At 61.6% G+C, this 24857-nt stretch overlaps 1 protein-coding gene across 1 annotated transcript; it reads left to right on the top strand.

The window, feature by feature from the left end:
• The first annotated feature begins 231 nt into the window (after positions 1-231).
• On the top strand, positions 232-24778 carry CRB2 (crumbs cell polarity complex component 2). Its single transcript, XM_059657965.1, has 13 exons — positions 232-371; positions 7808-8128; positions 10702-10897; positions 10996-11135; positions 11629-11814; positions 11995-12108; positions 14746-15624; positions 15714-16228; positions 16741-16906; positions 17970-18756; positions 19519-19635; positions 20181-20298; positions 22020-24778. The coding sequence occupies exons 1-13, from the start codon at positions 275-277 to the stop codon at positions 22242-22244; spliced, it is 3861 nt and encodes a 1286-aa protein (XP_059513948.1). The 5' UTR covers positions 232-274; the 3' UTR covers positions 22245-24778.
• The last annotated feature ends 79 nt before the right edge of the window (positions 24779-24857 follow it).

The raw sequence follows: 24857 nt of genomic DNA on the forward strand, positions 1-24857 counted from the left end.
CTGGGCAGGGAGGTGAGATCGGACCCACAGGGGCCCCTGACTCCTGCCTGGAGCCCTGGGCCCTGGGGAGACTGGGTGGGTCAGACCCCTCCTCCAGAATCCTCCTCCTGGAGGAGCCGCCTGGGAGGGCCTGGGTTGGGGGAGGAGGCGGGAGAGGAGGGAGGGAGGGAGGGCTGGGCCTCTGTCCACAGCATTAGTGCTGGTTGGAGGGAGAGGGGGGTACGGAGCCAGCCAGGCCGCCGGTTCCCATAGCTGCGGAGCAGAGCGTGCTGCCATGGCGCTGGCCAGGCCACGGACCCGGGACCCCAGGCTCCCAGCCCCTTTCTTGCTGCTGATGCTGCTCTGGGCCCCTGCCCTTGCCCTCCTGGCCGGTGAGTTGGGGCACAAGCCTTGGGGGGGAACCTGAGCAGACTGTGTTCCAAAGCAGACACCCCAGGCACCGGAGCTGTCCCTGCGGGTGCCAGCCCAACTCTACGGCTGGGGTACAGGCCTGAGTTGTGGCGTGCACAGGAGTGCGATGCTGTGGGGTGCAGGCCTGAGTTGTGGGGTGCAGGCCTGAGTTGTGGGGTGCACAGGAGTGAGATGCTGTGGGGTGCAGGCCTGAGTTGTAGGGTGCACAGGAGATGCTGTGGGGTGCAGGCCTGAGTTGTGGGGTGCACATGAGATGCTGTGGGGTGCAGGCCTGAGTTGTGGGGTGCGGAGGAGTGTGTTGCTGTGGGACACTGGAACTTGTGTAGAGGCACAAGTGCCCTGGGACTTCAGGCTGTTGTGTGTTGGGGGGCTTTGTGGGCCAGCTGTGACCTGGGTAATGGGGTGGGCTGTGTGTCTTAGGGGGGGTGCTGGGGTGGGAGTGCTGGGTTGTGAGGCCTGTGCTGGGTTGTGGGGTGCAGGTGGGGGGTGTTAAAGTTGTGAGGGAGGATGAGCTGTGCTGGCTGAGTGAGCCTGGGTGTGTCTGAGGCCTTCTCAGTGTGGTGGGCTGTCCTAGTGCGAGTTGTGGGGTGCAAGTTGTCCAGGGGGTTGAACTGTGTCTTGGGGGCCTGGGGTGGGGGCAGCAGACCCAGCCTAGTAGATTGGGTTGGAGAAGGGGAAGGGGACCAGGGGAGCCTGGTCTCTGCCGACTTCCCCCATTTGTGCTTTCGCCCCGCCTGCACTGGGGGGACGCAGGTACACTGGGGTCCCTGGGGTGGCTGGGTCCTTGGGAGCATGGTGCCCACGGCTGCCCCTGCCCAGGCATTCCCAGACGGAGCTGAAAGGCTTCCCGAAGCCGGACCCCACTCGCCAAGCCGTTTCTGCTTTTGTCCAAGTAGATTCACGTGTGCGTGAGCCTGGAGTTCTTCCTGGGGCGTCGCGGGACTCTTTGTCTTGGTCACTATGGCTACTAAACACCCCCCCCCTGTCCCCTGCCCCCCCCCCCCACTGCTGGCAGAGGGAACCAAGCAGGCAGTGGCCTGGGCTCCACGGTGGCTGAGGAGCCTCTACCTCCTCAGACTCCCAGGGTGTGGGGTCAGGTCCCCCTAGGCCCGTGATCGGCAAACTTCGGCTCGTGAGCCGCATGTGGCTCTTGGGCCCCGTGAATGTGGCTCTTCCTAAGCCTTAGGAGTACTCTAATTAAGTTAATAACAATGTACCTACCTATATAGTTTAAGTTTAAAAAATTTGGCTCTCAAAAGACATTTCAATCGTTGTACTGTTGATATTTAGTTCTGCTGACTAATGAGCTTGCCGACCACCGGCCTAGGCCACTTCCTGCAGCCTCTCATGGGCCCGACTCACAAAGCCTCCGGCCCTGGGGGGCATGCGGACCCCATGGTGCAGCGGAGGAAAACGAGTCTCAGGAAGGGATAACGGCTTATGAGCTGGGCCCCCAGGCATGTCTGGGCTCATGAGAGGCGCTGCGGCCTGCTCTCTGCACCGAGACAAGAAATCCTGGTCTGCAGATCTGGTGACTGTCCCCTGTCCTATAGTATGCATGCACACACACGCACACACACACGTGCACGCACACAAACGCACACGTGTACACACACGTACACTCAAATCACACAAATGCGCGCACACCCCTGCACATGGGTGTGGCATGCACGAGGGCACACACCACCTCATGAACAGGTGTCCACACATGTCGACCCACAGGATGCACGCGCACACACACACCTACATGTGCCAGCACCCACCAATGCGAGTGTGCTGACATGCGTGCATCCACACTCAGATACACATTCACGTGAACCTCGAGGCGGAGTGAACACAGAGTAAATGGTGCTACAAAAGGAAATGGACTCACAGACACCCCCGCCCACTCACCCGCTGGGGTCTCCGAGGGCAGCCTTCCCCTGTGATTTCTGCACGGGAAGCCCCCTTCCTGGGGATCCCTGAAAGCTGGGGCGGGGGCACTGCAGGCCTGAGCATTTTGGGTGCCAGTTCTCCAGGCCTGACTGCCAGGCGGAGAGGGCCCGGGGACTGTATCACCTGAAAAGCCATTTCCATCCCAGAGGGCATGGGGATTCTGGAGGCCCTGGCCCCTGGCTCTGCTGCCCACCCCTGCCAGGCCCGCGCCTGGCCCCTCTCCGGAGCCCACGCTGCCACAAAGGCTCTGCCGGTTGCTAGGAGAGGACCAGGCATCTTGGAGGACAATGGGCACGCTGGGCTCTCACATCCCTCCTGCTCCCAGAACACCCAGGGAGCCTGGCTGACAAAGGGGCAGCCCTCCAGTCCCCAAGTCTGGCCCCTCCTCCAACCAGAGCTGATGGGGCCTGCAGGACAGAGGCAGGGAGGGAAGAGCTGCTCACAGGTGACCCAGCACCAGCGTTTGCTGGATGGTCAGTGTTTGCCTCGGGTAAAGATATGTAGGCGAATGAATAAACAAACTGTATCAGCCACTATGGGGTCGGTGCTATGCTACTGGACCAACATGATCAGTTTCATTCTCACCACAGCCCTATGAGACCCTCAGTTTACCAAGGCCCAGAGAGGGTCAGTAACTTGCCCAGAGTCACAGAGCCAGTGGTTGGCAGCATCAGGATGACACAGTGAACTACGGCACCAGCCGATATAGTCACCTCTCCTAGGCTAACTCCAAGGCCAGCATGAGACCTGATGAGAAAATGCCGTGGTTCTTCAGCTGAGGTGCAGCATGGGATCCCCAGTTTCAGAAACTTTAGACTGAACCAGAAGCCACTGTAGTTAAAGGTGAAATAATTACACGTGGCCTGGTGGGCGGCAGGCCGGAGCCCCACCTGCTCCGTGGGACCCTCCCTACGGGGAGTGCCTCCCTGGGGATCCCTGAAAGCGGGGGGGGGGGGGGGGGGGGGCGGCAGGCACTGCAGGCATGAGCATTCTGGATGCCTAGTGCGCTGAGACCACGGTTTGGAAACTCTGGGATGTGCCAGTGCCAGTGCCAGGAGTGGGGGAGAGGACGTGAATCCCCTACAGTTATTGTTGTGGTTACTGTTACCAGAATTATGCCTTTTAACCTCAGGGATTCCAGCTTTGTTACTGGGTCCCAGCCTTGGGGCCACTGATGTGAGATGAACATGGCCCTTCTGCCAGGAGCTCTGCACCTATGAGACCCTGGGTCGCTTCTTCTTAAAATGTTTTGACTTTTAGATAAAAATCTACTTATTATTTTTTTCATCCTCACCCGAGGATATGTTTTTATTGATTTTAGAGATGGGGAAGGGAGACGGGGAGGGAGAGAGACACATCTATTGCTTGCCTCCCATACATACCCTGACGGGGGATCAAACCTGGGTATGTCCCCTGACGGCGAATCCAACCCTCGGCCTTTCAGTGTACGGGTGGATGCTCCAACCAACCGACTAGTTAATAAGTTTACATACATGTCACGTGTGCGAGTCTATGATCCTTCATCTGTATATTGCATCGTGTGCCCAACACCGAAAGTCATTGGTTCGCTTCTTAAGGATAGTCTCTCGCTTGCCTTGTCCAGACAAGACGCTTCCCAAAATCCACGCCCCAGAAGCAGTTCTCACTGTGGCTGGCAGTTTCCACCAGGCCTGTTAGAAGTGCCCAGAGAGCAGGAGTCACTGAGCACTGAGGGCGGCCTGAGCCCAGGAGGACTGCGAACGGCCAGGTTCTGGACAGACACCCAGGACTGCCGCTCTCCCAGGCACATCCTGGAACCTCCATTCTTTTTTCTTTTTTTAAATCCTTCCCCGAGGATATGTTTTTATTGATTTTTACAGATAGAGGAAGAGAAAGAGAAACAGTGATGTGAAACTTCAATAGGTTGACCCCCCTCCCCTGAAATGACTGGCTATTGGACCCACAACCTTTTTGTGTACTGGAGGGTGCTCCAACCACCTGAGCCCCTGGCGGGGCCAGACCTCCACTCGTATGCTTGTGCATAGAGACCCCGTCCAGTGCCCAGGAGGCGGGGCTGGAATGCACTACAATGGCAGCACAGGGTGGCGATACAGAGCCTGCCCAGGGGAATTTCGCATGCCCGGGAGATGTGGGCCTCTCCCAAGTCTGAGACATCTGTTCTCAGTTTTTTGAGGGATGGTCCTGGGCAAGTTTACAACCTCTGAGTCAGAAAAAACAGTTTTCTCCACAGCACCCATGCCTAGTGGTTCTCAACCTTCTGGCCCTTTAAATACAGCTCCTCATGTTGTGACCCAACCATGGAATTATTTTCGTTGCTACTTCATAACTGTCATGTTGCTACTGTTATGAACCGTCATGTAAATATCTGATATGCAGGATGGTCTTAGGCGACCCCTGTGAAAGGGTCCTTCGACCGCCAAAGGGGTCGCGACCCACAGGTTGAGAACCGCTGGAACTTACAGCAACATAATAACGTAGTCGTAGATGCGCGATGTGGAGCACAGACCAGAGCACATAGTACACACTCAGTAAACGGCTGCTGTTATTGTCATCCCGCCCTGTCCTCGGAGAAATTTCCCTTCTGGGCCTTCCCAGGGCTGGGCAGCCGGTCCGAGGGGAGGGGCAATGACAGTTAATCCGTCCCCTGCAGGTCGTCCCAGGCGGCCTTAGAGGTCAGCAGGGATTTGTAAAGATAAGCACAGGCCCCTCGTTACCCTGGCAACAGGCCCCGCCCCTCCTGCCGGGCCCCTGGGACGGCCCCGCCTCTGCCCTGGGTCCTTACCCCTCCTCCCCTCAGCCCTGGACTGGCCTGGCCTCCCGGGCTGGCTCCTGGGAGACAGAACCCGAGGTCAGCAGTTCCCAAGCCCCACTGTACAAGGGACTCCCTGGGAGCAGCTGCAATGCAGATTCTGGGGCCCGGGGCCCAGGGGTTGGAATCTCTAGGTCGGAGCGGGGCCCAGGAATGGGAATCCTCACACAGGCGGCGGGGGCGGGGCTTTGGAACAAGAACTGGGCTTGCATTCCAGCCCCTCCTGGGCTGCGGGACTGGGCTCATCTCTGAGCCTCTTTCCTCAACCGTGGAACAGAAGCAATAGCTCTACCCAGCTCCTCAGTAAACACGCAGATTCACTGAGATTACACAAGAGATACGGCTGCCCCTGGTGGCCAGGCTAGTGGCGCTATTGCACGCCTCCCAGGACAGACAGCTCCCTCCCTCTCTGCGGGCTCTGACAGGGCGAACTCCTTCCCCCAGGCGGTGGGCTCTGTCATTCAGGGCCACAGCCCACCTGCTCCCACCTTCCCACTCCCCCAGGCGCTGCATGCCCAGCCTGGGCCCCTCTGCTCTGAAAGGGTACAGCTCCGGGCCACACGGAGGAGGGTGGCACCTTGCTGGAATGAAATGGCACAGGCCCAGCAGCCAGAGCCCTTCAGCTGGGCCCTCTGATTGCTGCGCTCCCCGTCCTGAGCGAGCCTAGGTCAAGGGACCCTGATCATAACGGCCGGAGCCCTCACTGAGGGGCACTGGGTGCCAGGGCTTCACCCATGTCACCGCGGTGGCTCCTTAAACACCCTATGAGGGCCCTGTCAGCACCCTGATCCAAGCTGGGTCTGTCTGATGCCAGCCCTGTTCCTTCCATGAGGGAGTTGAACTCACTCCCACCCCCTTCAATCACCTTCCCGCCCCCATCACAGCATCTAGCCCTGGGGACTGGCTCCTAAGTGATCAGCCACAGCCACTCGGAATGGGAAAAAGATGGGCTGCCCATAAGCCCCCAAGAGAGGCCCAAATACCCACTGCCCTCACACCTGCGACCAGGCGAGGGGGCTGGGGATGGATGCCCTGAGCTGGGGAGAGGAACAGTGGGCAGAGGGGGTCTGTGGACCCCATGGCCCTAGAAAGTCATCTGGTCTGACAGCATGTGAGACCCTCTGCCCCTCTGCCACTAGCCTGGCCCTGTGGGACTCCCAATTTGGGGCTGGAAGTGAGTGAGCCCACGGTGAGCTGTACCAGGCGCTCTGGGTGCTCCGAGTGGGGGTGGCAGCGCGATCCTCTCCCTGTGTCTATTTATTGGCCAGTATTCCCGTCTCCCTGTCCCCCACCCCGCTTGGCCCTGGCTGGGAAGGGTGGGGGTCGGCCGTGGACAGCCTTGCCTTGTGGAATGTGGATGACGCCTGAGAGGCTGCGGAGTCTTATCTGGGGGTCTTCACCCGGGTGGGGGAGGGGAGGTGCAGGGCCTGGTTAGTGTCTGGATGACAACTTGGCCAGGGAAGGGGCACCTCTCAGAACCCCAGGTGGGGAGGGGGGTGCCTCCTTCTTATGGGCGACTCCCCCTCCCCCATCACTTACCGAGTTCCTACAGGCGGGGATTGGCTGCAGTCCCTGAGGCTCTGAACCCTATCACACCCTCTGAGGCATGGACTATAGCACCCCCTTTCGGACTGGGAGATGCAGGTCCCTAGGAGGAACTTGCCCACCGTCCCAGAGCTAGTAATCATGCTGGGATCTAACCCAGGCTGTTCTACTCCAAGGTCCGAGTTCTTACTGTTCTTACTCCAGAATTATACTGACAGGCTGACAGGCTGGGAGGGAGGGAGGGAGGGAGGGTTAAGGGAGGAAGGCTGGCTCTCTACCTGGCTTGGCTTCCGGATCAGTAGGTGATCCTCTAACAGGGAGCTCAGTGCAGGCAGCACAGCGGCCAGAGCCAGGGGTTGTCAGCAGGTCTCAGTACCTGCCCTGTACCCTGTGACCTTAGCCAGGCTGACACTCAAGCATTTGCTGATGGGGGTACAGTGAGGGCCAGGGATCCTGTGAGAAGTCCCCAGAGCAGTGGGGTGGGCTGGGAAGAGGGGGAGGAGGGAAAGAAGGGCCTTTGAAGTCCTCCATCTTCGATTTCACTCAATTTCACGCAGGGATGGAGTTACCAGACCCCCAGCAGGAGTGGCGGAGGGGGCAGTGGGAAGAGCCCTGACCTGGGCCCTCTGGGAGGGAACGGGCCATGGACAGGAGACCCCCACCCCATTGGGGTGACCCCGGCGGGGAGGCCTGGAAAGCTGTCCCAGCACGAACTTGCTGTGCGATGGCCTCTGGCAAGTCCTCACTTTCTCTCTTGAGCCTCACTCTGCTCTCTTGTGAAATGGGCATGACAGAGCCTGCCTCAAAGGGGCGCTGCAGGGATGCGAGGGGACGGAGAGCAGGCTCCGGGGAGGGCGGCCTGCTCGCCAATCCTGAGCGGAGTAGCGTCCCAGGTCCTATTTTTCTGCCATGGAGGCTCCTGAACTACTCCCAGTCCCAGTGTGGCTGTGTGCAGCCTGCTGGGACCTGGCTTGTAGAGCCACCGGCCCCTTCTCCATCCTACCCAGTGTGGACAGATCCTGCGGTTTTCTGTCTCCAGGGACCAGGGCGAGTGTGGGGAGGGGAGTGCCCGGGAGCCCCTGCCCACCCCGTCTCCTCTCTCTACAGGAACAGAACCTTCAGAGGCTCGGAGTGCCTGTGCCTCAGACCCATGCTCTCCAGGGACCCAGTGCCAGGCTACGGAGAGCGGCTACACCTGCAGGCCCACCGAGCCCCAGGGCTGTGCCACCCAGCCCTGCTCCCACGGGGCGCTGTGCGTGCCCCAGGGTCCAGGTCCTGACGACTTCCGCTGTTACTGTGTGCCCGGGTTCCAGGGCCCCCGCTGTGAGCTGGACATCGATGAGTGTGCCTCCCGGCCCTGCCACCACGGGGCCACCTGCCGCAACCTGGCCGATCGATACGAGTGCGACTGCCCCCTTGACTATGCAGGTAATGGCCCCGGCTGTGCCCAGAGGAGGTTCTGTGATGTCCATCCATTGGCTCAGAGTGTGAAGTCACCGATTCGGCTTTGACTTTAGCAGAGACACCCCCACCTCCTTTCCGGGCATCCTGGCAGCTCTCAGGGACAGCCACGCTAGGTCCCGACGCTTCTGGGGCGGCCCTGGCAGCTCTGGGTGAGCGTGGATGTGTGAGCACTGGTAGGTGGCTGGCACAGAAAAGGCACTGCACACGCGCTCCCTCAGTCCCTTCCTGAGTTCCGACGCGTGCTAGGTGTGGAGACACCCTCGGGCATCTCTGGTGGGACTGGAGTGCAGATCTGCCTGGTTTGGCCTTAGTGAGTACAGACCTAATATTTCTCATATCTACTCACTCCAGACCTGTGTCGGGCTGTGGTGTAGACTTCCTGTCACTCATCGGATGATTCTAGAGCAGTGGTTCTCAACCTTCCTAATGCCGCGACCCTTCAATGCAGTTCCTCATGTTGTGGTGACCCCCAACCATAAAATTATTTTCGTTGCTACTTCATAACTGTAATGTTGCTACTGTTATGAATCGGCATGTAAATATCTGATATGCAGGATGTATTTTCATTGTCACAAATTGAACATAATTAAAGCATAGTGATTAACCACAAAAACAATATGTAATTATATGTGTGTTTTCCGATGGTCTTAGGCGACCCCTGTGAAAGGGTCATTCGACCCCCAAGGGGTCCCGACCCACAGGTTGAGAACCGCTGTTCTAGAATATGAACACCCCTGGTATGGTTCAGGTTGTAATGTGGACCCCCTTCCCTGGGCAGCCCCCCAAACTCCAGCAGAGAGACATGGTGGTCTTGTTCAAACTGGACGGTGGGACTAACCCCAGGGGCCTCTGCGGTCTCCAGTGGGAAGTGGGTGATGCATTCCCAAGTGCTGCACTGAGGAAACGCTAGCCCCGTCCCAGTCCCAGTCCTGCTCCAAGCAAGAGCATGGGAGTGAGGGCCTACAGACACCGGGAGGAGGACACAGCTGGGGAGAGGTCAGGTCAGGGCAGCTGGGAGCCTGCAGTATGGACACTGGATTCAGACAACTCTCTCTGAGGGCAGAGGGCAGTGTGAGGTCACCTCAGAGCAATGGGTCAGACTGGGGGGGCTGGGTTCCCGGGGAGGGTGCTTAGCGTGAAGAGGTAGGTCTCCCCACACAGAGGAACAGGGCCTCTGGAAGCGGGTTCCGTGTATCTTTCTCAGCCTTTGAGAGCCTCGGTGCCTGGATATGTGAGTGAGGTCATGTGTGTCTCAGTGTTTGTGGGTGTCCAGGCTCCCTGAATGCCTTTGTGCTAAAATGTTGTGTGCGTACGTGCCAGCAGGTGTGTGCGCCCGGATGTGTGGTGCGCACACGCTCTGGGGAATGCTTTTTGGGTGAGATGTGAGCGAGTGCAGTGTCTGTGTGACTCATTTCTCTGCTCCTCCTTCCGTGCCCAGCCAGGCGGGGGAGGCTGGGATTCCAGGCCTGGGCCTAGCTCTGCCTGGCACAGAGGGTGGGAGTGGGGCCAGGGTAGCAGGCATGAGGGAGCACAGGAAGGAGGGGCTGTGTTTTGTGCTCGCTGAGCCAGGAAGGGGGTAAGGTTCCTGCAGAAGCCACCTGGGCCCCCGGGCCCCCATGACCAATCATTTCCCAGGACCCATCCCAGTTGGGGGGCATGGGTAGGGCCACTGGAGTGTACAATGACAAACATAGCAGTCCATCTCCACACTGGGATTCCCCACCTCCCTTCACCTCCACAGCCTCCTCCCCTAAGGGCCTCCCAGTCTTCTGGGTGTTGTCCAGAACTGAGGGGGTTCCCAGGACTTGGACTTTCAGTTTTAAAAGCAAGACAATGCAGGGGAGACCAGAAGGAGTTGCTTACCCTACTCAGCATCTCCCAGGGGGGCGTCTTCCTCTCTGGGGTCCATCCTTACACTTTGCAAAGCCGGCAGGTGAGCCTTTTAAAACGCAGATAGGAGCAGGTAACTCAGCTGCTTACAACTTTAGGGTAAGCCCAGATTGTGTCACCTGGCCCCAAGGCCGGCCTCCCTGCACCCCTGCCTCACCTCCTCCGCTCTCCCCTTAGCTCCCTACCTTCTGCGCGGCCATAGGGCATCATGCCCGCCCCCAAGCAGGTGTTGACTAACAGTCTCTCTGGAACCCAACAGCCCCCCATCCTAGTCTATGAAGCCACCTGGTCCTCCAGGAGGCGCTTCTTCCAAGAAGCCTTCCCTGACTCCCAATCCCCCAGGCCAAGATCCTGGCTCTCGTTTTCCCAGAATCCAGGGCTTTCTCACTGTTGAGCTTATCAACATGAAAACCAGTCCTCCCGTAGTTAACACTGACTTAACACCCATCTCCTGGCTAGATGCTCGTGAGCCCAAGGGAGCAGGGATGTCGGTCTTGTTTCTATCCTGTTTCCACCGCGGGCGTGAGAAACTCCTTCTCTGCGTGGACCCTCACCTGCGGCTCCTTGTAACCGGTGAGGAGGCCCGCCTCGGCCTCTTTCGCCCTCCCTCTCGGTGACCTGCCTCTGTCCGTGTCTCGCTCGTCCAGGCGTGAACTGTGAGGTGGAGGTGGACCAGTGCGCCTCGGCGCCCTGCCTGCACGGGGGCTCGTGCCTGGACGGCGTGGGCTCCTACCGCTGCGTGTGCGCGCCGGGCTACGGGGGCGCCAGCTGCCAGCTGGACCTGGACGAGTGCCAGAGCCAGCCGTGCGCGCACGGGGGCGTGTGCCACGACCTGGTCAACGGGTGAGTGGGCGGCCGGGCGGCCGAAGGCGGGAAGGCCGCGCGTTGGGCCGGGGGGACGCGGTGGGGCTGCAGCCGAGTGCGTGCTCGCTCTGCTCCAGGTTCCGGTGCGACTGCGGGGACACGGGCTACGAGGGCGCGCGCTGCGAGCAGGAGGTGCTGGAGTGCGCGTCGGCTCCCTGCGCGCACAACGCCACCTGCCTCGAGGGCCTCGGGAGCTTCCGCTGCCTCTGCTGGCCAGGTGCGTGGGTGTGTGGGGGCGGGGCGAAGGGGGGCCCGCAGGTGTGCGCATGCGTGGGCTGGCGGGCGGGGCGTGGCCTGGGGCGGAGAAATCGTGCACCGGTGCGCACGCGCCCTCAGTGGACCTCGCTGCGGGCGCACGTGATTGCAACTTCTCCAAGCCTCAGGCTTCTGATCTGCAAAATGGGCCCAATCATCGCACCTGCTCCCAGGGTAGTTCCGAGGAGAGTAAAGGTGTAATGACCACGAGGCCTCGGCCCACGGCCTGGCACGTGCAAGGTGCTCACTTCTCACGGTAATGCCAGGAAGATGCTGCTGAGCTGAGGCTGCCAGAGTCGTTCCTACCCCCTTGATGTGTCACTCTCTCAACATGCCTGACCATATTCTGAGCCGTTACCCTAACCTGACCCTGGGCTGGGCTGGCGTCTGAGGCGGGAGGGTGCTGCAGCCGGAGGACTCCCTCTGACCTGATGTCCACGTGTGTGTGTCCCCAGGCTACAGCGGCGAGCTGTGTGAGGTGGACGAGGACGAGTGTGCCGCAGGCCCCTGCCAGCACGGGGGCCAATGCCTGCAGCGCTCCGACCCGACCCTCTACGGGGGCGCCCAGGCCGCCCTCCCTGGCGCCTTCAGCTTCCGCCATGCTGCTGGCTTCCTGTGCCGCTGCCCTCCAGGCTTTGAGGGTGAGGTCCCTACCCCTTTCCAGGGCAGAAGGTCCGCCGGTGTTCAGATGCACCCGGAGGGATGGGGGTGGGTTCACGCGCCTCTCTTTGGGCCTCAGTCTCTCTAGCTATAACATGGGCCCTTCCAGGTCCAGACTGGCTCTGAGGGCACAGGTGGGAACATGGCTGGGCCTCTTGCAGGGGACGACTGCAGCGTGGACGTGGACGAGTGTGCCTCCCGGCCATGCCTCGGTGGAGGCAGCTGCCAAGACCTGCCCAACGGCTTTCGGTGTCACTGTCCAAATGGCTACACAGGTGCTTGGGGGTGGGGTGGGCACCGGGCCAGGGCAAGGTCAGAGCGGGTGGGTCTGGGGTGGGAAGGCTCCTCTGGCTGATGTGTGGAGGCTGGGTTGATGGGGAGAGGGAGTTAGAGAGGAGGTGGGTATAGTGGCCCAGGTGTCATTCAAGTTGGGGCCGAGCTGGGACCTGGGCTTTGGAGGTGGGAATGCAGGGAATAAACAGGTTGAGAAACATTTAGGAGGACACCTGCAGGTCCTGAGGGTTATCCAGGTGCGAGTGGAAGGTGTCAGGGATGCGGCTACATGTGACATTGGGTGGAGGACAGTGAGTGCAGCTTTGTCCACACTGAGTCTGTCGGAGGGGCACCCCCAGGAGGAGCCTGGGTGGGGGCTGTTGGACAGGGATCTGGGGCCCAGGGCTGTGGCCTGGGCTGGAGTCAGAGACCGAGGGTCAGAAGTGTAACCCTGACAGCCGGAGCCACAAGTGGCCGAGGTTGTCCGGGAGAGTGTGTGGGTGACGGGCAGAGAACCCCAGGCACCTGACATCAGAGGGATGGGCAGAGGCCCTTGGGCCAGGACAGGGAAGGGAGAAGGGGGGTGGTTACGGGGAGCTGGAGCCAGTGTCTGGAGAAGGATGAGCTTGACCTTGGGGGAGCTGGGGCCTGTTGGGCAGGAGTTGGGGGTGCAGCAGCCTCTCCCTGCCTCAGTGCAGCAGATGCACAGACACACAGACACCCTCCCACACGGACACTGGTGAACCCAAAGAACTCCTCACTCACCGCGTGTTCCTGCCCCTCTGGAATGCCTGTGGCACTTCCCCCACATGGCCCACATTCCTGCCCAGCTCACTGCCTCCTTTCCCTGGCAGGGCTCCTCGACACAGGCTCCCCCGCCCAGGGGAAGGAGGTGGTGGTCACACCGTCGCCTCTACCCTTCATCCACTCAAAGACCCTGGGGCTCAGTGCCTCCACCCTTGGGTGGCCAACTCCCCTGGGCGCCCCACCCTGTGGGCTGCAGTCCCCGAGCCCTGCCTCCTGGGTGCCTGGCACACAGTGGGTCCACCAAGGCAGCTTTGAAGAGCATTCTCTGTGTATTTGTTACCCCTGACCACCGCCCCATGAAGTGGGGGTTTCAGTCCCCACCTTCTAGAGGAGGCCTTGGAGCCTTCAGAGAGGGAGTGTCACCCCCTCAGGTTCCCCAGCGTCAGCAGCAGCTGAGCTCAGCTGATGGGTGACGGCGAGGTCAGATCTCTAAGGTCAGAGACCAGGAGGGGGAATCCCGGCTGTGGGGCTGGGCTCCTTGCCACCGTCCACCCCCCGTCCTCCCTTTGGTTCATGCTGGCGTGGGGGAGGCCAGTGCCTGGCATTCCTGAGCAGGGCCTGAAGGAGGCAGCCAGACCAGGCCGGGAGCGCTGCTCCCCAGCCTCGGCGGCCGCCCGGCACTCTCACACATCCGGGGAAATGCGATGGGGCTGCGGGCCCTGTGGACCTTCCTGGGGGGCCTGTGGCTCCTGGCAGGTATGGAGAAGGGTGGCTCTGGGCAGGGGAGGTGGAGCTAGCTGTCCTCAGAAGGAGACTGTGCTGCTTGTGTGCTGACCGGGCCAGGATTCAAAGCCTGGTGGCTTCTTTGGGCCCATGTCCCTTCAGCTAGGATATTGGGGCAGGGCTAGCCTTGGCGGTTTTGTGGAGTCTCGGGCTGAACTGGGGTTGGGCTGTGGCCTCTTGACCTAAGCTAGGGCCAGAGCACCTGGCATGGGAGCTCTGGGAAGGAGGGTGAGGTGGTCCCTTCACAGCTTGTTTGGGCCCCTTGGGAGGTTAGAGCCTGGGGGCTACCAGGAGTGCCACAGATGCATGCCCACCTCTACCTGCTCCTCCCTTTTATCACTCTGTCCACAAAAGCCACGCTAGGCCCTTTGCTGGGTGCCAATGCCACACTCAAGCCCCTGGAGGAGACCTCAGCTGCCCAGACGGATACTTTCAATACAGAGTTCTGGGTCGCTGTGCCTGGATGTGGACAAGGAGCTGGGAGTGACACACTAGTTTGGGGTTGGGAGTCAGAGAAAGCCACCGAGGGGACTGGCCCTTTGAATTTGGGCTTAGTAGAACGAACAGGAGTTTGAAAGGCAGGGCAAGGGAGGATGAGGCATTCTAAGCAGAGGGAACGGCGTGAGCAAAGCCCCAGAGGTAGGACTTCGCAGGAGAAGCTCGGAGGAACAGGCAGTTCAAGGTGTGTAGGGAGCAGGGTTGAGACTTGAGTGCCCGGTCGTGCCCAGCCCAAGAGGAACCTTGAATGCCAGGGTGAGTGATTGGACCTTCAGCAGCAGAGGAACCTGGCGGGTGATCTTTAGAACCAGACCTCTGGCTGCTGTGGAGGTGGATGGCAGAGGGGTTTTGCAGTCAGGCAGGTGAGGCAGGAGAGGTGGGTGGCAGATTGGAGAGTATTTAGGGGATTGAATCTGCAGGATGTGGAGAGAAAGGGGTATCCCGGGTTCCAGCCTCCGGGGACCGCAGGGGGCCACGAAAAACCCTTTGGAAATTGGGAATCGGTTTGGTTGATAGGTACTGAGGTCCCGGTCCCAGGAAGCTGGGAAGCTCTGGGTCCAGACTGTGGTTCTGGCCTTGGGTGCTGAGCCTTGGCCTGGTCTCTCCCGAAGGCCTGACGTGTCAGGAGGAAGTGGACGAATGCCGGTCGGAGCCTTGCCTCCATGGGGGGACCTGTGATGACATCACGGCAGGCTACACCTGCCGGTGCCCGGAGGACTGGGGTGGGCATGACTGTTCTGTGCAGCTCACTGGCTGCCAGGGCCACACTTGCCCACCGGCTGCGACCTGCATCCCTACCTTTGAGTCTGGAGTCCACAGTTATGTCTGCCGCTGCCCACCTGGTACCCACGGACCTGCTTGTGGCCAGAATACCACCTTCTCCATGGTGGCTGGGAACCCTGTGCGGGTATCAGTACCAGCTGGTGGGCCCCTGGGTCTGGCACTGAGGTTTCGCACCACCCTACCTGCTGGTTCCTTGGCCACTCGCACTGAGACCCAGGACAGCTTGGAGCTGGAGCTGGCACTGGCGGCAGCCACACTTCAGGCCACACTCTGGAGCCACGGCAATACCGTTCTAGTCCTGAGGCTGCCAGACCTGGCCCTAAATGACGGCCACTGGCACCGAGTGGAGGTGACGCTCCGCCTCGAGGTCCTGGAGCTGCGGCTCTGGCATGAGGGCTGCCCTGCCCAGCTCTGCGTGGCCTCCAGCTCTGTGCCCCAGGCTCCTGCAGCCTCCCCGGCCACGCCGCCTGCCGGGTTCCGCTCTGTCCAGCTGGGTGGCGCAGACTTTGCCGGCTGCCTCCAGGACGTCCGTGTGGATGGGCACCTCCTGCTGCCTGAAGATCTTGGGGAGAGCGTCCTCCTGGGCTGCAAGCGCCATGAGCAGTGTCAGCCTCTGTCCTGTGCCCACGGAGGGGCCTGCGTGGACCTGTGGACTCACTTCCATTGCGACTGCCCCCGGCCCTACAGTGGACCCACATGTGCTGATGGTGAGGAGCGAGCCAGGTGGGCCCCAGGGCGGAGGCCGTGCCTTCCCCCAGCCCACACGCCTCATGCCTGGCCCCTCTCCCCCCTGCAGAGGTTCCTGCAGCCACATTTGGCTTGGGGGGCGCCCTGAGTTCTGCATCCTTCCTGGTCCATCGGCTGCCAGGCCCCAACCTCACGGTGTCCTTCCTCCTCCGCACTCGGGAACCTGCTGGCCTGCTGCTCCAACTCCAACTTGCCGACGACTCGGCAGCTGTCCTGACAGTGTTTCTGAGCGAGGGCCAGATCCGGGCCGAGGTGCGGGGCGGTCCTGCTCTGGTGCTGCCCGGACCCTGGGACGATGGGCTCCGCCGCCTGGTGACACTCAGCTTCGGGTCTGAGCAGCTGCAGGGCTCGGGGCTGCAGGTGCACGTGGGTGGGAGACGCCTCCCTGCAGACGCCCAGCCTTGGGGTGGGCCCTTCCGCGGCTGCCTCCAGGACCTGCGACTCAATGGCCTCCACCTCCCCTTCTTTCCGCTGCCACTGGGGAACGCAAGCCAGCCCCTCGAGCTGGGCAGCAGGCAGGCCTGGAACCTCACCGCGGGCTGTGTCTCTGAGGACCTGTGCAGGGTGAGTGCTCTGGCAAAGGGGTGGGGCCCTTTTCCGCCCTGCATCTGGGTCAGCACGTCTTTCTCCTGGTGAGGAAGGCACTCTGCCCAAGGTGCCACGGTTAGAGCGGGGCAGTGAAGGGCTCACATTCAGCTCCTCCTGGCCCAGCTGCTCTGGCCCTCTGGTCCTTTTCTGAGACCGACACCCTGACCCAGGCAAGGGCTCTCTTAGCCTCTGGGCAGGACTGTGTGGGGACACAGGGACCCACTTGGCTCATGAACAAAGACCAGCCCTGGAATCGGAATAGCCTGGGTGTGACCTCTGGCTCCTCTACTTACTGGCTGAGTGACTCAGGCAAATGGCTTCTCCTCTCTGAGCCTCAGTTTCCTCATCTGTAAGGTGGAGAGAGTGACTTTCCACTCCATTTGTTTGAGGAGGTAATGCGTCTGTAGCAGGTGCTCAATTAAGAACCAGTGCAGGGACGGTTATGCTACTGCAGGCCTGAGCCAATCCCTGTCCCGATTCTCCTGCAGCCCAACCCCTGTCTCAACGGTGGGACTTGCCTGGTCACCTGGAATGACTTCCACTGCACCTGCCCTGCCAACTTCACAGGGCCCACGTGTGCCCAGCAGCTGTGGTGTCCCGGCCAGCCCTGCCTCCCGCCTGCCACCTGTGAGGAGGTCCCTGATGGCTTTGTCTGTGAGTGTGTGCCCTGGGCACCCCCCATGCTGGGGGCTGGACACTCAGGCTGGGTTAGACCCCACCCCTAACCTCAGGGCTCACAGTAGACCAGGATGCCAACAGTTCCAGCCTCGTGTAGTTGGGCCACTGCATCCAGCAGGACAAGCTTTCTAGAACAGTGGTTCTCAACCTTCCTAATGCCACGACCCTTTAATACAGTTCCTCATGTTGTGGTGACCCCCAATTTCATTGTTACAAATTGAGCATAATTAAAGCATAGTGATTCATTACAAAAACAATAGGTAATTATATATGTGTTTTCCGATGGTCTTAGGCGACCCCTGTGAAAGGGTCGTTTGACCCCCAAAGGGGTCGCGACCCACAAGTTGAGAACTGCTGTTCTCGAAGGAAGAGAGCATTCGCTAGATTTTCAAGGTCAGATAAAACTCTGACCTGGCGTAGGGAAGGGCCTAGCAGGGAGGGGAGGGAACATGTGCAAAGGCCCTGAGGGTTAGAAGAACGATTTGACACAAGTACAGGGATGGGATGGCTAGGTTGCCAGGGGCCTTGAAAGTTGGGCCAGGCAGCTCAGGACTTCTTCCCAAGGGCAGTGGGGTGCCACGGGAGGGTTTTAAGTTGGAGAAAGACATGATTGGCATTTTTAAAAGCTGACTGCATTTCATTAAAATGCATGATCGACATTTTAAAAATCTGCATGAAAAAAAGAGGACTCCCTGCAGTGGAGAGTAGGCCTTGGTGATGAGACCAGGCAACTTCAGGAGGAGGGAAAGGGCCGAGGAAAGGGAGATTTTTCCGAGGGGTTATTGTTGCCTGGTCTGCTCCCTGGAGGGTAGGGTGGGCGCAATCTGGAGGAAGGGAATTGGGAGGGGTTGCAAGGGCAGGTGGGGCCGCAGATTCTGGGGTTAGGTGGTAGGTGACTGTGTGTTGCCTCTCCCCATCCTCCACCCACCCTCAATGGGTGGGAGTGGAGGCGGCAGATGGGATCCCCTGCGTGTAGGGGTTGGGGTGGGCGGGTGGGTGCGCGGAGGCCTGCCCTCCCCCACACTCCCGCTCTCCGCAGGTGTGGCGGAAGCCACGTTCCGCGAGGGCCCTCCCATCCCATTCAGCGGACTCAACGCATCGTCGGGACACGAGCTCAGCGGCCTCTCGCTCGCCTTCCGCACACGCGACTCGGAGGCCGGGCTGCTGCGCGCCGCCGCGGGCACCCTGGCCGCCGTCTGGCTGGCCGTCCACAACGGCTCGCTGGCGGCTGGCGTGCGCAGCGGCCGCGGTCTGCCGGGCGCCGTGCTCCCCGCGCCCGGGCCGCGCGTGGCCAACGGCGCCTGGCACCGCGTGCGCCTGGCCATGGAGCGCCCCGCGGCCGCGGCGTCGCGCTGGCTGCTGTGGCTGGATGGCGCGGCGACGCCGCTGGCGCTGCGCGGCCTGGCCGGCGACCTGGCTTTCCTGCGCGGCCCGGGCGCCGCGCGCGTCCTGCTGGCCGAGAACTTCACCGGCTGCCTGGGCCGCGTGGCGCTCGGCGGCCTCCCGCTGCCCCTGGCGCGCCCGCGGCCGGGCGTCCGCCCCGCGCCCCGCGAGCACTTCGCGGCCTGGCCCGGAGCGCCGGCCCCGCGCCTCGGCTGCCGCGGCGGGCCGGTGTGCGCGCCCTCGCCCTGCCTGCACGGCGGCTCCTGCCGCGACCTCTTCGACGCCTTCGCCTGCGCCTGCGGCCCCGGCTGGGAGGGCCCGCGCTGCGAGGCCCGCGCCGACCCGTGTCGCTCGGCGCCCTGCCTCCGCGGCCGCTGCCACGCGCGCCCCGACGGCGGATTCCTGTGCCGCTGCCCGGAGGGCTTCGCGGGCCCGCGCTGCAGGTCGGTGGCTCCGGCGGGAGTGCGCGCGCGGGCGGGAGAGGCGGGCGGAAGGACGGAGGACCCGGGGCTGGAGGGGAGGACCCCGGGTCGGTGGGTGAGGCTGGAGGCCGAGGGCCGGCCCCCTCCCCTCTCTGAGCCTCCTGCCCTCGTTGTGAATGGGAACCACAGTCCCCTAGACTTGCCAGGTAGAGGACACCCGATACATGTGAATTTCAGATAAACGGCGCTCTGTCTGGGGGTGAAGGGTGGGGAACCCAGAGCTGGTCTGGGAAGAAACCCTTGATGGAGCTTCCCCGAAAGCCCACCACCCACCGCTGATGTTCACCGCATTCGTCCCCTGGGAGGGAGGCCGGGTGAGGTGGGCCCCTGTTCATCCTTGGTTCGATGCCCCAGTCCTTTGTAGCCAAGGTTATGGAGACTGTCTGTTGGAGGCCTTACCTCCTGGGCTCCTCCCCTCCCCCCAGGAATGTCAGGCCCGCGTCGTGCTAAGGAATGCACCTTTGTTCTGAGCAGAGCCCTTCCCCTTTGTCAGCTTCTCAAAGGCCTGGACCCTGGGAAGATCCCCCCCCCACCCTGGGTTGGGGTGGGGCTGGATAGCCCTGTGGCCACCTCAGACACCACGTGCCTGACTGACACTAGGGACTATAGGAGGTGGCCCTGAGTCCACAGATGCCAACACGGGTTCCACTGGCCTGTGCTCGAGGGGCTGGGGGGGGGGGGGGGGAAGGCGTCCTGCCCCCAGCCCAGCCTGTTTCTCCCCAGGTTGCCGGTCCTGCCAGAGGGGTGCCGCCTGAATGTCACCTGCCTCAATGGCAGCCCGTGTGAGGGTGAGCCTCAGGGTGCCAACTGCAGCTGCCAGGAGGGCTTTGCTGGCCAGAGGTGGGTTTGGGGCGGGGCCTGGAGAGCGGCCGGTGAGTGTGGAGAGCTGGGCCGGGTGGGTAGAGTCGGGTACTCACCGTCTGAGTCCTCACTGTCATCACATGCCTAACAGCCCTCCTCAGTCGCTTTCTGGGGCTTCCACCCACTGCTCTGCAGACCCCTGCAGGGAAGGGGTGGCCTGGTGGTGTTTCTTGGAGGCCCTTGCACAGGCCACCTGCGCCAGGACCGCCTGGGGAGGCTGTAAAGGTGCAGGTTCTGGGCCCGCTGCAGCCGGAGTCAGCATCCCCGGGCCTTTGCACGGGCTCTCCTGTGCTTCTGGTGGAGTGAGCCATTCTCAGTCATGAATGCGGGGGCAGAGGTGGCGGGCAGTGATGGAGATCATGTGCAGCCTCGGCACCCGGCAGGGCCCAGCCAGGCGGGGACAGTGAATGGATGAGCTTCGGTGCCTGGGAAGGGGGTTTGAGGAGCTAAAGGTGGCAGCTGGGGGAACAAGAGACAGCAGGGAGGAAGCAGGCTCCTCCCCCACCCTCTTCTCTGCCTCCCAGATGTCAGCTCTCCTGTGAAGCCAACCCCTGCCTGAATGGGGGCACCTGCCGGGTGGCTGCTGGGGCGTACGAATGTGTCTGCAGCGCAAGGTTCTCGGGCCAGTTCTGTGAAGTGGTGGTGAGTTGTGCCAGAGGGTGTGGGGTTTTGGAGTTTATTAGCTGATGTGGTGGTGGTGGTGGTGGTGGCGGCGGGGGAGGGGGAGGTGTGCCGCACCTGGGGCTGCTCCTGGACCAACCCTGTGGTGGGATGAACAGCAGCAACAGGGGAGACCCAGGTCCCTTCCATGAACCCCACCCAGGAAGCATTTTCACTCCAGGGAGAGCCCGGAGGTCCCCACCATCCCCTGGGGGCTGGCAGTGAAATAGCTGGGCTCCATCAAGCCGATTTGGGGCAGGATTCAGGACCCACAGGATCTTGGAATTCAGGGGTTTAGGTTGGTGAACACAGAGGCTGTAATCTCCAGGGGCTTCTAGAGTACGAATATTTGAGGAGCCCAGGTCTGAGCCAGAGTGAGCTCGGCCCCTGACCCCAGGACGCTCAGCTGCGGAGGGGCCCACGGGCAGCTTGAGCTTGAACCTCCCTCTGGTGGGCTCCCCACTAAGGGGCGGAGCTGGCTCTGCAGGCATGAACCCACAGTGGGTACTGGCTGCAGGGGCGGTGGGCAGGAGCCTTGATCTCCGCGGGCTTCTGGCAGCCTGGGTCATAAACCTGCAAATTCCCTCTGCTTCTGGGGACTGTTTCCTTTCAAGTGGAACTTTACAGCCTCTGGCTCCCCCACCCACCCTCCCAGAGGCCCGGGAGATAATGGCTTTACAACTCCCCCAGAAGTGCCTGGCGGCGGCTGGTGAGGGCCCAGTTTTATCTGCAGCCTTGGACCCTTCTCCAGGGCTGTGTGCTGGGCTTGGGACCCAGGTCACCGGGGCCTGAGAGGGAGACCTGTGGCTCTGGAATCCTGGGTTTCTGTGATTCCGGGACTTCAGAATTCCAGCCTTGCAGACTCCTTGATGGGGAAACCCTGGGAGACTGGGGAGACGGAGAGGAGGGCCCCCCAAAGCCCGGTCTAGCTTCCATGGGGAGGGGGAGCAGGCCCTGTTGGATTCTGTGCTCGCCATCAGCCAGCCAGCCTCTCTGGCTGTTGCCTAAGATTCTCCCACTTTGGGGTTAAGCCTGGTCTCCATGGTCACTTTCAAACACCAGGCCACCCTTCAGGATGGGGAGGGAGCAAGTCCCCATTGCCGCAGCTTGAACAAGTTTATTGTCGGGAGGAGGAGCCACATGGCAGGGCTGGGCACGGAGGCCCACCCTGGCCAGTGACAGGAGGGCCTTGGCCGGGATTTGAAGCTGAAGGATGGCAGCGTGGTGTTGGGGGCAGACGGAGAAGTGCCAGTCCTCGCTTGCCACCAACTAGTCACGCGTCTGGGGAGTCTGGGCAAAGCCTGTTTTCTCACCTACTACCCACCAAGGGCCTACCATGCGGGCCCTGCTCCCAGCTTTTGGGGAAACACCAGGGAACAGATAAACCAGACTCTGAGCTCCTGGAGTGAGGAGGGCTCTCCCTACTGCCTCACCACGTGGTGTGAGGTTTCCGTGCACTGTGCTGAGCTCGGACTGGGTGGTCAATAAACTTCTCTCCTTCCAGCCAGAGCCCCTTTGTCATATAGGAATCTCCTGGCAGTCGCTCTGCTGGTGGCTCCCTGGCACCTGCTTGTATACCCCCAGGGCCAGGTCTCCCACTACCTCCCTGATAGCTCTCATTTCCTCTGAGCAAGTCCTGTGCCCCCTTTGCTCTCTCCTCCCCGCCTCCCTTACCTGAGGCCTCCTTGTCGTATCTCTTGCAGAAGGACCTGCCACTGCCACTGCCGTTCCCGCTGCTGGAGGTGGCAGTGCCTGCAGCCTGCGCCTGCCTCCTCCTCCTCCTCTTGGGCCTCCTCTCAGGGATCCTGGCAGCCAGAAAGCGCCGCCAGTCAGAGGGCACCTACAGCCCGAGCCAGCAGGAGGTGGCCGGGGCCCGGCTGGAGATGGACAGTGTCCTCAAGGTGCCACCCGAGGAGAGACTCATCTAGGCCTGGCTGCCAGCGCCAGCACCTACGAGGCCACGGACAATTGCCACCTGGATACCCTAGGAGGCCGCTTCCAGGAGGCCTTTGGGACGTGGCTGCCCCTTCCAGGCCTTGGGAGCTGGTGCAGGGCCCAGCATACCCACTGGGAAGTGTCCCCTCTGCTGGCACCCCCTGCCTCTGTCCCACCGTGGACTGAGGATAAGGGGGGCACTCAGGGCAGCAGAGAGGGCCTGGCAAGGCTGGACGAATCCCTCGGACCCACCAGGCCTTGCCTCAGCAGATGTGCAGCTGTGCAGGGCGGGGCACACGTGATGCACAGGGTGTGTTCAGGAGTGTGTGTGTGTGTGCGCGTGCGCACACACGGTATGGGTGTGTACCTGGGGACTGTTGATCTACAGATATGCGTGTGTGTGCTGGACTGGGCTCATGGGCGTGTCCACGTCTTTGCTGTGTGTGCAGGTGACTGTAGTGCAGGGGTCCTCAAACTACAGCCCGCGGGTCACATGCGGCCCGCCGAAAACATTTATCCGGCCCGCCGGGTGTTTTTGCCGCCGCTGCCTGTTGCTTAGCAGCCGACTAGTTTTTTTTAAACTATAGTCCGGCCCTCCAACGGTCTGAGGGACAGTGAACGGGCCCCCTGTTTAAAAAGTTTGAGGACCCCTGCTGTGTAGTGGGTGCAGGCCATCCCACGAGGGGACGGCTGGGCGGTGGGGACAACCTTCACCGCTCGGGTGGGGGCAAGCCAAGGCTGCACACTCTCGTGGAGGCCAGGCCAGGGCTTGCCCAAGGACCAAGGCCCCAGTCCCAGTCTCCCTCCTCTGGAGGCAGCCGGGGAATCGGGGAGGCCACAGCCAGCGGCCAGGTGCTCCTGGCTCCCTGAACACATGCTGCTTCAGGACCTGTCTGCAGGAACAGACCACGGCCAGGGCAGAGGAGGCGCAGAGGCGGGGGTGCTGCTGGTGTCTGGGCCAGGCAGCCTCGTCAGGGCCTGTCACCTGGAGAGGGGAGAGCAGCCCGCCCCCTCCCAGGCAGGGCTGTGAGGATCAGTGGGGATGACAGTGGGAAAGAACTTGAAGTCACTGAACTCGGGTCTGCTGTGAAGGCTGTCTGGGTGTCCTTTTAGGTGTCAGGAGTTGAGGGAAAGACGGGGGGAAAGGGCCTCCCTGGGGATGATGAGGATGAAGGAGCAGCCCCTCCCCCCAGCTCGGGGTTCCCAGCTCTTCTGCGGGGACCACTCCTTCACCTGCAGCCCAATCGCTAAAGGCTTCTGGGAGGGCCCAGGGGAGCACTCGAGGGAGGCCCTCGGGTGTGCTGGCGCCCCTGTGTCGGCTGGTCTTGCAGTCACACATGCAGGAACTTTGCTTCCCCGCTTCTCCTCGGCGGTGCCCTCACACTGGGGTCTCTGATCCCTGGGGGATACCTACCTGCCTGAGTGCCTGGCCTCCGCAGGGCTTCACAGCCCTTTCGTCCTGCCTGTGTGCCAGGCCAGTGCCTCCTGTGCCAGCGTGCCACGGCCACCCCTGGTACCAACCACTGAGCCACAGCACTGCTGTGGTTAGGATTCGGCCAACCTTTGTTCCTACGGATCCTAAGATATTTTATGTGGAACCCCAACATATAAAATCTGGGCCACTTTTTTTGGGGGGGAGCCCCATGGTTTCCTTTTGCTCCTAAGGCACCGTCATTCTCCAGGCAGCCGGGGGCGGGGGAGGGGACAGATATTAGGGTGTGCTTCTCGCCCACTCGGTGCATCTCCCTTTCCAACACCAACACGACACGGCAGAGCTGCGGGTGCCAAGGTTCCCTCGCTAGTGAGATCTGTGGGGCGACCTCCAGATATCCCCTGAACGTGTTCCTTCCTGGGCACCCTCTGCACAGGTGACCCGCAGCCCTACTCCGGGACCCAGCAGGCCTGGGACCAGCACACCCGATGCCCTGCTTGCGGGGGGGCGGGGGGGGGGGGCGCTCAGAGGCCCGAATGAGAACAAGCTTGGGAGTGGGCCAGGGTCAGATGCTTCCCTGGCTGCCCGGTGGCCAGCGCCGCCACAGGAGGGGTCCTGAAGGTGGCTGAGGCCTCCCTCCCTCCCTTCCTCAAGGACACAGGGTACCAGCCTTCTCCCCAAGGAGCTTTTCTTGAACGCTCACGAACTTCCTCCTTTGGTTTGCTCATGGGAACAAGGAGCAGCCACCAGCCAGAGATCACGGGGTGGGCTCCGCTCCTGGGGCCACAGTACGGCTTGACTCATACGCCCACCAGGTGGGCTGCCCTGTCCCCAACGGGTTCAGACCTGGAATCTACAGAAACACCTGAGTGTCCTGGTGGCACCCACGGCCCCCCCTGACACCCCTCTCCCAAGCAGCTGGGAGATTCACAGAAGACTTGCCTGAGGGGCCATGGCCGACTCCAGGAGGAGCTGTGTGCGGGACCAGCAGCTCTTCGCACCCCTCGTCAGAGCAAACCTCAGGGCAGGCCTCACCCACCCAGGGGTGGCCTCCCAGCCCCTCAGTCACCAACAAGGCTCCCTGGGGTTCTGGGGGCCTCCAGAGACCTCCTTGCCCCATCAGATACCTCTGAGACGGTCTGGCCAACACAAATAGGAAATGAGAAATCAGGTC

This window comes from Myotis daubentonii, chromosome 11, assembly GCF_963259705.1.
Source record: "Myotis daubentonii chromosome 11, mMyoDau2.1, whole genome shotgun sequence".
Taxonomy (NCBI): Eukaryota; Metazoa; Chordata; class Mammalia; order Chiroptera; family Vespertilionidae; genus Myotis; species Myotis daubentonii.